The sequence below is a fragment of the Pinus tabuliformis genome, chromosome 5_2 (assembly GCF_031772625.1).
Source record: "Pinus tabuliformis cultivar Carrire ecotype Pingquan chromosome 5_2, CPIR1, whole genome shotgun sequence".
Lineage (NCBI taxonomy): Eukaryota > Viridiplantae > Streptophyta > Pinopsida > Pinales > Pinaceae > Pinus > Pinus tabuliformis.
In genome coordinates, this window is record NC_142306.1 from 220,717,715 (window position 1) to 220,729,627 (window position 11,913).

Sequence of the window (11,913 nt, forward strand, 5' to 3'; positions counted from 1 at the left end):
TGGGTATCTTTTCTTAGATGTTCTCTTCCTTCTATTTCTAATGGTCAATTCATGCTTCTAATTTTCTAAAGGGCTACCCATTTTCTTATATGAGTCTTATCTACCATTGCCAACATTTAGTCATTGCTCCAACTACTTTTGAATTTCAAAGAAACTTTTCAAGAACATTGCATTCAATTTTTCTTGTCTTTCTTCTTCTTTGATTAGAATTTCATTATCTACTTTGCAACTCCAAGGTTTTCCTTCAAACTTTTCATTGTCTCAATAAGGTCAGGAGATTTTCCATATTGTCTCCCCTTTCCTTTAAAGGAGATTATTTTAGTACAAAGTTGTGTCTTTCTACTAGACATCTTTCTCTTGCTTAAATTTTTCTTATGTGTTGAAACAACAAAACTATTAGTACCATTAAAATCATAACAACGAAACATTTCTATTACCTTCAATTCATATTTTCAAGGCCTATACCAAACTACATGTTTATCTTGTTGCATCAAAATCAAGTTAGTTTTGAAGTGACATCATTATATTCATATATACAACAAAATAATTTCAGGAGGTACACATCCATGCATACATATTAATTTAAAACTTAAATTCTTTCATATACTCGCACCAATCTAGGTTATGTGTTTAACCTTAGCTTTAATACCACTTTATCATACACCTAATCCCCTAATCCTTCACTATAACTATAAGGCATCACATTTTTCTCAAACCGGTGCCATAAATCATGACTAAGGATATGGGGTATCAATTTTTTTCCTATTTTTTTGTGCTTTTCTAACTAAGAAAGTTAGTTTCAATTCTAGGAGCATGCATGAGACCCAACTTCCTCAAGCCATATCTCTTGAATTATAGTGAACCAAGATCTAAAACTTCCACCATAGGTACCTTGAGATAGATTCTCTATCTCATCCAAGTTTGAGGGTTTGAAATATCAAAGAAATAAAGTTAAAACAAAAATACCATGTTGACCTATTTGAAGCCTAATTCAACAACATTTAGGATACCCAACTTCCTCAAATATTTTTCCCATAATTATAGCGAACCAAGATCTAAAACTATACTCACATGTTTAGAGTGATTTCATCTCATTATGGTCCAAGTGTTTTCCTTTGTAACCTCTTAGAGAAAAGTTATAGTGAAAATTTCAATATAGCCTATTTCATGAATCATTCAGAAAGACGAACTTCCTCAAATCAAATATCCAAAAATATAACTAAAAAATATATAAAAATTGAAATAGATGTTCAATAAGATTTCCTGTCACTATGGTCCATGTTTCAACCTATGAAACCTCCTAGAAAAAATGATAAGAAAAACAGGAAGGTGACTTGTGTACCCCATAAATCACATTTTGGCTTCCACCAAACTTCAAGGATGACCCCGAAACTCTACTTTATATTCCTTTTCACACCTTATATCTCTTTAAATTAGAGGGAGAATTTTGGAATTATGAAATGTAGAGAAAATTAAAGAAAAAGGAGCATGCAATTAACAAGGAAGGCATCCATGCATAGAACATACCAATAAATTTTAAAATTTATTAATATGATCTCTACCAATAAGAAAAGGTTTCCCAAATCAATTCAATTTCTTTCCTTAGAGATTAAGAAAATAATTAAAAAGTTTACCATCAACAAAATTCATATCCTCCACATGTTTATTTTTTATAAACATATCTCATTAAAAAAAAAAAGAAAACTTGTTGAGAATAAACAATCTCAACTATTGTTATTTCATACATACATTCTCGCAATTATCAATTTCATTTAACAAGAATAGAAAATATTATCTAATTTAAAAAAAATAAATCTAGAAATAAAGGAGGGTGAGCCGTTCTCCATCCAACCATAGGAAATACTACGTTGTAGTCTTTCTTGCAACAAGCCACCCTTGAATCGAATTCTTGATTTCTTGAAATAAATCTAAGCTATAGGATTTAGAAAAACATTTTAAAACTAGATTTAAAATAAAAGTGAAGGAAATTTACCTTCACATAGAGGAAAAACCTAGTGTTCATCCTTTCCATATTTGACAAAGCTTATACACATTCACAAAATAAACCCATGTAGGTACACAACATCATGGAATCCTTCTCTAATATATGTAATCCCTTGAACATCCCCTCTTTAGTGTTCAATGTGCAACACACAAACAAAACCATCCCTAGTCCTCAGATCCATTTATTCCAAAGAATAGGTATTGCAACACATTCACATCCTGTCAATAGGTTGTCACACATAGCTCTTAACTAGTCACAAGGTCTGAACCTCTTTATGTTCTCCCACAAAATCCTTTTCCAATTCAAATTTCTTAGTGAGAGATAAAATAATGTATGAGACAGAAAATGGAATAGGATAAAAATCTAGAGGAAGAAGAATCTTTTAACTGATCCTCCCCCTTGTTTTTATAATCACACTTTGACCATTGAAGGCATCATAGTTTGTTGATTATCCCAATTCCTTGAGTTCTAGAAATTTTATTATTATTATTATTATTATTATTATTATTATTATTATTATTATTATTATTATTATTATTAAAAATAAACATTACATCACATCATGAGGATTTAACTCATTGTATCAATGTTGGTACCCCATCATTATATTCTCAATTACATTACGAAATTGGTAACATAAAAGAGGTGAAATGAACGTGGATGGGGGGATTGAACGAGTGAAGTGGGAAGACTAGGGATGGCTCTCAATATTGGTGGGAGATTGAGTAGGCATTAATAACATCAAGGTTACAAGTATTACCCTACAATCCTAGACTTATTATAAATAGGTGGATGATTTCTTAACTAGTGTGTATTTTCATGAAACAATGCATTAAATAAAGCAACCATATTGGTAATTTATTAAACTTTAATAAAAAGTGATGAATTCTATCTTGATCACAAAAATGGTTTTGTGGAAAAGGATCTTGGCATACAACGGTGTGAGAGAAAATATAAAAACACCAAGCCTCAAAGATATATCATCCTTTCCATGTCATTATCTAACTTTATATTCGAAATGTTTCAACGATGTGGGTTGATTGTGCTTTAAGAAACTAGTGAAGATTGAAATGATCAATTATCCCATGGGGTCTTAGAGGGATGCCTAGAAGAGTATGAAAACATTTTCCAGTATCCACACAACATCTAATCCAAATGCAGTTACATACCACAATTTCCACCAAGGATGATTCCCTATGAGTTAGCCACCACGTTGCCTTCATCTAGCGCGAGCAAAGGAATCTCGACTTTTGGGTATCAACCATAGTCTACGAAAAATCACAAGGTCTAGGTGGCTTAAGAAAGTCTACAAGGTCTTAGGGCTAAGCCTTAGCCCATTCACTTGTTTCTCATTTCCTATGAAGAATGATGAAGTTGTGTTGCTTGGATGTCCACCGCCAAGATCATAAACTCAAAAAAAAAGAATTTTTGATCTATCTAGGAAGGATTCCGCTTAGTAAATTTGATTTTAAGAGTTTTGATTGAAGGTGATGGACTAATTCAATTGACTAAGGGAATTCTTTTAAAAGTTCTTAGATGAACTTCATTTTTTGGATTCTTCAAAATCACTAATGAGTGCAAAGAGAAGAGCATAGTAAACAAAGAATGCACTTAAGAGCTTTTAATGTTTAGGTGATAGTGGGTGTATGTGTTTTACGAAAATCAGATATATGAGTGAAATCATCTCATACGGATATCATATAATCCTTGCTTGCATTTTAATTAAACTCTTTGTATGAATCATAACTTCTAGAAAATAAAATAATTTTCACATGTATGGGAATGATGCTTTCCCTTTAGTTAATCCTAAGTGTGATTTTTCAATTTAAACAAGGGGGACATAGGAGAGTTTGCACCTTTTTGATATACCAAGATCACTAATGTGAAAGGTAGAAAGCTTGAATAGGAATACATAGTTTCACTTATAGCCACAAAATTCAAATGCATTTAGCTAGTCATCCATGTGGGAAGGAAAAAAAGTACCGTCCTTTTCATCCTTCTACCAATCTATGTGACCTATTTAAGCCATAGGAAAGAATTTAGAGGATGGATTTTGTATGCTAGTTAATGCAAATAAATATTATCTACCACTTTTCCTAGATGGAAAACTGAAAAAGTATACCAAATGAAAAAAAATACAACAAGAGAATTCTTGTGGGTCTACGATTAACAAACACAAAAATATTAAAGGTGAAAAAGTGGTTCTCCAGATGACTTGCATGAATGCTTCTTTGATGGTCGCATGGATCCCATGTGGGATAAAAAAAAGTATTGTTTCCTTAAACCAAAGGCTATGAATATGGTTTTGACACCATAAATAGGCCAATTCAATCACTTCCAAAGTATGAAATGTAAGGGATGAGGCTCCAAGTAGCCAAGGAAGGAGAATCTGAGGGAGAAAAGACTCGTTGAGTCGCTACATTGTTAGAGGGTATTTGCTAATGTGAGTGAAATGTACTTTGTTGTATCTTATGTACATAATACTACAAGACAACATATCTTAGAGTTACTTCAATGTAAAGATAAGATTTCATCATAAAAGAAAAATAACAAGAAATAAAATATAAATAAACAGGAAATAATGAGGGGAAAGGAGATAAACCATGCTTATTCTTATCCATAATGGATAAGTTTGTGGCCTTAAAGGTATAAACCAAAGGTAATGAGGTAGAGCTAGTAGGTCTTCTCCAATCCTCATTAGGAAGTTCTATTTATGTCCTTTGAATCTTCTTGTCTCTAAATAAAGAAAAGAGACAAATTTATTCAATGGAAGAAACTAAACTAAAAACTTGAGGCTATGTCCACAAACTAAAATCTCAAAGCATATAGAGCTCTAAGAACATTTGGATAACACAACCCTACTATTTTTCTCTTACATAGAATGTTTCCCCGTGGCCTCTTCTTATTACTATTCTTCTGTTGTTTTGAATTTTTTTCCATGGCCTCTTCTTATTAATATTCTTGTCTTGATTTGAATGTTGCTCCATGGCCTCTTCTTATAGGAATAATTCATCCTTGATAATGCAAATGAATCAAGTTTGACCATTGGTTCCATATGTATGAGAACAGTTAGATCTCTTGACAATGCACCAACAATGACCATGAAACTTGTCTTACTTGAAATACTTTCTAATAGAAATTTTCATTTAGTGCATAGAACACTCGAAGAACTAGAGAAATCCCTTAAAACTGGCATTGCCAAATTCTTGGAATTCATAAAATATCATTTTCTAATGTTTTAATTACTCACCCAAAGGTGTTGAAGTTTGATTTTCAATACATAATTTATTGGTGATAATATTAGTGATTACTTGCAAGGTGTTGTGAACATTTTTTAAATGATAATAAATCCCATATTAAGTATTGCAATAATTATATTTCTACTTGGTATGGGGAAGTGGGGAGGTTATTTTACTTAAAATTAATAATGAAATTTTTTATTTTTGGGAAACATTAAAATATTTGTTAGTTATTATTTCTTTCTTTTAAATAAAGATTTCAACTCCATATTAAATATTGAGGGAATAAGCTATCTCCCTCATATATTATAAAAATATTTTTTAATACAACTAACCAAATTATAAGCTATATTTTCTTCTATACTTTAACAATTTTGTGACATATTGATGTCATCATGATAAGTTACTAGTGCAGCTATATCCATTAAATGAATTATAAACATCAACAGATATCAATGCTTCATAAGTATCAAGATACTTATTATATCATACATCTCACATTATCAAGATTAAAAAAACAAAAAAAATATAAAAAAGAAAGCATAGTTCATGACACTTATGATATCTACTATATGTTTTTCATTTTTCCTTTTCCTTTTTTTAATTAAATCCAAAAATGAAAAAGACAATTATCTTTAAAATAAATTTCAACTTTTTATTCATAATTATTATTCAAATAATATTTTATAAATATTGGTTTTTTTTTAATAAAATTAGAAACTCTGTTTTACACATCTTTATTAACAATTATGCAACAAATTGATGTATACTTTATGATAAACTCTATTTTGCTGATCTCCATTAAGAATTTTATTAGAGTTATATTAAATTTTAAATAAATATTATTTAATTTTGATTGTAAGTAAGACATTAGGATCTTGCGCAGTAAAAAGTTAAACTCGTTAAACTTGTGATTCTAAAGATTTAGGGGATAAAATAAACTGCAAAATATGCCAAAAAGAGCCAAAATAAATAATGGTAGAAAAATATGTGAAGAATAATGGTCGATGCAAACAACCTGGTAATACAGTAGGTCAAACATTTACAACTTTGGCCTTTTTTATTACAAGTGGGAGTTGGTGAAACATTTTGGCACCCACTCGGTGATCTAGGCGTCACCTTTGACGTCAATGGAATTATCAGGTTAGTCGTTTCATCGGAGCACGCAAGTCGACATGGAGCGCAATTCATGGAGATGAGCCAATCGTGTCAGATACATATAAAGAGTGGATTGTAGATGTTTTTAGTTAATTCTCACATTCCTTTTATAACGTTATTGCACAGACCAACAAAACGAATCCCTCCCTACAGAAAATCAGAACACCCATTTTTAACTTGTGAAAAGCACTGCATCGCTATCCCGTCCCTGTGTTATTCAAATGTTAGGTTGGTAATAGAACTTCCAAGTGCGGAGCCAGCGAATTGAATATGAAAAAATTGAAAGCAAAAGGACCAGTGACTCATATTCTAATGCATTGGGATGCGTAAAAGACATTCCCCATGAAACAAATGTTAGGTTGGTAATAGAACTTCCAAGTGCGGAGCAAGCGAATTGAATATGAAAAAATTGAAAGCAAAAGGACCAGTGACTCATATTCTAATGCATTGGGATGCGTAAAAGACATTCCCCACTTCATAAACTCAGGTGCAACAATGTTCTGGAATTCGCCAAAGACATTTCCCACGTCATAATCTCAGCTGTACACAGAATCTTTCCGTGCACAGTCCCACTCTATCTCTATCTTTTCTATGGTGCATCTGCATAGCCTCTACTCCACTATCACCTTTCTTATTTCCCTTACAGCTGCACACCACACAGCAGCCTTTGTGCAGCCTTTCACAGTTTCCAGGACCCTTCATTTGGTTTTTGTCAGTTAGGAAAATCTGTCAACCAGCCGATATAATGCCGTTTATATTATTCAAATGCTCACGGGCACCGTTAATCATTTACCGTCAGAAAAATATTCGATCCAGTTGGCAGAGAATCAGATTTGGAGATTCTTGTGTTCGGCATGGATGATAGACATATCTTAGTGGGGAGTAGAGTACGAAACCCGATGATTTTAGGTTTGGGCCGCGTGGTCATGTCGTTTTTTCTTTCATTTGTTTAGAATAGAGATGGCACGAGTTATGCCTCAATTACTCCACGCAACACAAAGCAGATACACAGATCTGAGCCTGTCGTATTCACGACAGAACAGGCAAGTTATCTTGCTTTACACGACGCTCCAGCATCTGATTACCCCTTGTGCACGCTGACGAAGCGGAGAGCATGTGTGCCTCGTGACTATAAATTGCCCTTAAAACCCTTCAGGAATCCCACCATTGAGGACAGAAATGCCATCATCCTCCTCTCTCGCTCTCTCAGCTTCCTATGTACAGTACCATTTTCTTAGATTTTTGATATAGGAAACATGGCTAACTATGTACAGTTTTCCGTCGGCATTCTAGGTGCTTGCTATTCTCTTTCATTCCTTTTAAGTTTTACCATTCAAAATACTTTCAATTGGTTTTTAGTTTCAGTTCGTTTATCGTACTCTTCACTTGCATAGATTGGACCTTGTTGTCAAAGCATTGAACAATGACTGAAAACACGAGCGATTTGTATTGTTTTATGTATCAGGAAACGCAGCTTCGTTGCTGCTTTATGGAGCCCCGATGTAAGGCATATTAATCTTTTTAAGAAAAAAGATCGGATGAGATCAACTAATGTGGCTGTGTAAATTGAGTTTTAATACTAACTAAATATTTGTATGCAGCATTACGTTTAGGAGAGTGATTAAGAAACGATCGACAGAGGATTTCTCAGGCTTCCCTTATGCAATAGCTTTGCTAAATTGTCTCCTTTACACATGGTATGGGTCACCCCTGATCAGTAATGGCTTCGAAAATGTCTTGGTATTGACTGTCAATGGCGTTGGAATCATTCTCGAGCTTCTTTTCGTTACTATATATCTGAAATTCGCTCCACGCCAATCCAAGGTAGTTTTCAAGACTCATGTTCTCTTATCAGTTCATTAGTAATATTTCTCAGTGCCTCCATCAGCTTTAGTGTGTACGTTGAATAAATGATCTCAGAGATTCTCCGAAATATCATCATTACATATCAGAAGACTGCTAAATGTCGAGCAAAGAGCTGAAGCGAATACTGACTTGAATATACTGAATTGATTGTTTGTTGTTCAGTTAGCAATGGTGACAATACTCGTGGGTGTAATCACGGTGTTTGCCTCTATCGCAACAGTTTCTCAGCTTGCACTTCATGATCACAAGAGTAGAAAAACGCTGGTAGGGACTTCGGGAATGATCGTCACCGTGGTTATGTATGCTTCTCCACTTTCCATCATTGTAAGTATATTTCATGGAGTTGTTACATTCAGCAGTGGAATTTATAAGGTTTTGTTCGAATATTTGAATCAAATATTTGTTTTGACGAGTACCCCATTCTTGAACGTGAACAGAAATTGGTGATACGGACTAAGAGTGTGGAATTTATGCCCATCCATTTCTCCCTGTTCGCATTTATTAACAGTTGTTTATGGATGACTTACTTCCTTTTGGACAAAGACCTCATCTTGGCGGTAACATCAATATACAGCAGCCTTTCCTATATATTTTCTTGTATTTTTCATGGAATCATAACTAATGTTTCATACTGTGACCACATTTCTATATATTTTCTTGTATTTTTCATGGAATCATAACTAATGTTTCAGACTGTGTTGTGGTCAATGCAGTGTCCAAATATAGTTGGTCTACCATTGGGAATAAGTCAGATAGTGCTGTATTGTATGTACCGGAAGCAACCAATTCATGAAGAACAGAAAGTACTGGACCGACTTGACCCAGAGATTGGATTGAAAGAGATCGCCAACCCTGAGAAAACAAATTCTAACAGCCAACAGAGGGCGGAAGTGGGGGACCAAAATGCGTGAAGATAAATCCACAAGTGGCTCAGATGTGCAGTCGATCAGCCACAAGTCAAAATGTTGAGGAGTCCGAAAATAATTTGTGGCGGTGTGCATCCTCTGGGACCTACTGCATGCAACTTTTTAAGGTTTTGTTTCGGGGCCATTGCCTTGTTTGTCACCAGAATTTATTTAAGAACTCATAATACATTTATAAGCCTTTTACGGTTTTGATTGGCCTTACTATGTTGAGGAACCCTCAATGCTTTTTTTTTCAGGACGAAAAAGCATGATGTATTTATATAAGAAATATAAACAAGTCTGAAAGTACATTCATTTAGAGTCTCGGACTCGTAGTCCATATAGTGCTATTCCCTCCACATATGAAGAAAATAAGAAGGACATATAGATCATATAGGTCTGACATTTTAAATCATGGAGGAATAAAACCAAGAAGAGTAGGATATTTCCAAGAAATCAGCTGAAAAAACAAGCTGACAGCCATAATCAAAACTCTTAAAAAGACATTGAAGAGCCATAGAAGATAAAACCTGCAGCCACAAAAAGAAACTAAGAGATAGTATCATATGATAATAAAACTGATAGATAGAAACGCCGGATAGATATGCTGAAGAGATCATAATGACCAAAAGCGATCTAGAAATCTGGAGGAGCAAAATCCTGAATAGAAAAGGGATTCCCTCCATCAGCCACCTGCAAAGACCATAGACCTGGAACCTCCTATAGACCTTCTCTAGATAGATCATCTACTTGCTAGTTGAGAGCCCTGTTAATGTGATGAATAGAACATCCCGCCATTCTATTCCACAGGAATCGGATCCTGTATAACCACCCAACAAGCTGGGGCTTTAGAAATTTATTTTTCCCAAGGACATAATCTACCAGAACTCTCGAGTCTCCAAAAATTGAGACACTCTGAAGGTTGAGAAAGAGACAGAAGCTTAGAAGGCCAGTGAGGGCCATAACCTCAGCTTTACTGTTGGAGCCCCTTCCGCCATTCCAGTGAATAAGAAAATGATTGTTTTCATTTGCAATAATGAGCACCCCACAACCACAAATTCCGTCCTGTTCAGCACCATCGAAGAAGGCTTTTGGCATCAAAGATAGCTCCTGTGGGGGCTCATTGCAAACCTGTTTCACGGGCTTGGGTGGCTTCTTTGGAATCGATTCATAGAGGAGAATGATATTGGAGAAAATGTCCAGAAAAGGGGGAGATTTTCCATTGAAAATGAAATTGTTACGCCATTTCCATATGAACCAGATGGCAATAATGAAAACAGTTCTCCAAGATTCCTTTTGTTTACACAACCATAGAAAAGCTTCACTGATAGACGCATGGAGCATATGCTGGATTCCAAACAAATCTGCCAAGGATTTCCAGAGCTGTTGAGATGAGGAGCAGTTGAGAAAAAGGTGGAAATTATTTTCCTCTGCAGACTTGCAGATAGGGCATATGCCTGGGCCCTGCCATCCACGCTTTCTTAAATTTTCCCACGAGAGATTTCTATTATGAAAGCACAGCCAAGAAAATAAAATCATTTTGGACGGGCATCCAGATTTCCATAAAATGAGCGGAAAGGAAGGGCTAAGAGAGTCTTTCTTTAAACCACATAGAATCTGGTATATGTCTTTAACACGAACAAAGTTTATCCCTCTAGAGAACCCCCATATAAGACTGTTATTATCCGCTGTCCAGAAAATCCCACAGTTCCTGAGACGAGTTCTGACGCATTCCCATTGTAGAGCAAGTTCACCTTGAATGCCCAGGCATCCGGCTTCCTTCCAGATAGGAATCGGGGCCCTGCCACCCTTTAATTAAGCTATCTCAATAAAAAAACCCTTTCTGTGGAAGAAAGACAACAGAGATTTTGGAACATCGATTATCTCGGCACCATTCAGGAATGGATCTTTCCCAATGAGAATCTTTTTGCCCGATTGGAAGAGCCAAACTATTTCTCCAGGAAATGACTTTCGATCTTGCGAAGGCTTAGCCATATAGGAGAGCCCGAAGGAGAGTCGATCCTTCCTTTCCTGAACTAGAAGGATATGTCTTTTTTACCCATGTATTTCTTTCGGATGATGTCGCTCCATGGCCCTTCTTCATAAATCCCTCTCCACAGGGATCTACATAACAGAGCCTTTCCGAAGATCCTCAAGTCTAAGAGGCCCCATCCTCCCATGCTCTTCGGCAGAGAAATATTGGACAATTTCGAAAGGTGAAATTTTTTATTTCCAGCTTGGCCCCCCCAAATAAAATTAGCTGAAAGCTTATTCATTGACTGAATAATGCTCGCTGGAAGGAAATATAAATGAGACCAATAAACTGCAAGCTGATTTAGGATAGATTGAGCCAAGATCACCCTTCCTGCCAGGGAGAGGCACCTATACTCCCATACTGAAATCCTATTAAAGTATCTATCAGGAAGCCATTGCCAATCCGCCTTTGAATATCTGTTTGCTCTTAACTAGAAACCCAGATATTTAATTCCATGACTAATAGATCGTGCCTCAATATCGAAAAAAGCCGATAACCATTCAATCTCCTCCTGTCATATATCATTTTGATAGATGATAAACTTTGAACTGTTGATCTATAGACCTGTTGCTTTCTGGAAGCTGAAAAGGATTTCGAAAAAACATAACCATGTGATTCTACATAAAATGCCAAACATAATGATATCATCAACAAATAAATTATGAGAGATCGAGACGTTCCTACAGATTTTTAACGGCTGACATC

At 35.1% G+C, this 11,913-nt stretch overlaps 2 protein-coding genes across 2 annotated transcripts; one reads left to right on the forward strand and one right to left on the reverse strand.

The window, feature by feature from the left end:
* Positions 1 to 7,582: 7,582 nt before the first annotated feature.
* LOC149158333 (bidirectional sugar transporter SWEET3b-like) lies at positions 7,583 to 9,420 on the forward strand. The gene is made up of 6 exons (XM_089437737.1): positions 7,583 to 7,695; positions 7,868 to 7,904; positions 8,004 to 8,226; positions 8,431 to 8,592; positions 8,706 to 8,825; positions 8,982 to 9,420. The coding sequence occupies exons 1-6, from the start codon at positions 7,659 to 7,661 to the stop codon at positions 9,177 to 9,179; spliced, it is 777 nt and encodes a 258-aa protein (XP_089293863.1). The 5' UTR covers positions 7,583 to 7,658; the 3' UTR covers positions 9,180 to 9,420.
* Positions 9,421 to 9,926: 506 nt separating this feature from the next.
* LOC149158334 (uncharacterized) lies at positions 9,927 to 10,712 on the reverse strand. The gene has a single exon (XM_089433951.1). It carries the CDS (start codon positions 10,710 to 10,712, stop codon positions 9,927 to 9,929), a length of 786 nt encoding a protein of 261 aa, XP_089290077.1.
* Positions 10,713 to 11,913: the final 1,201 nt, after the last annotated feature.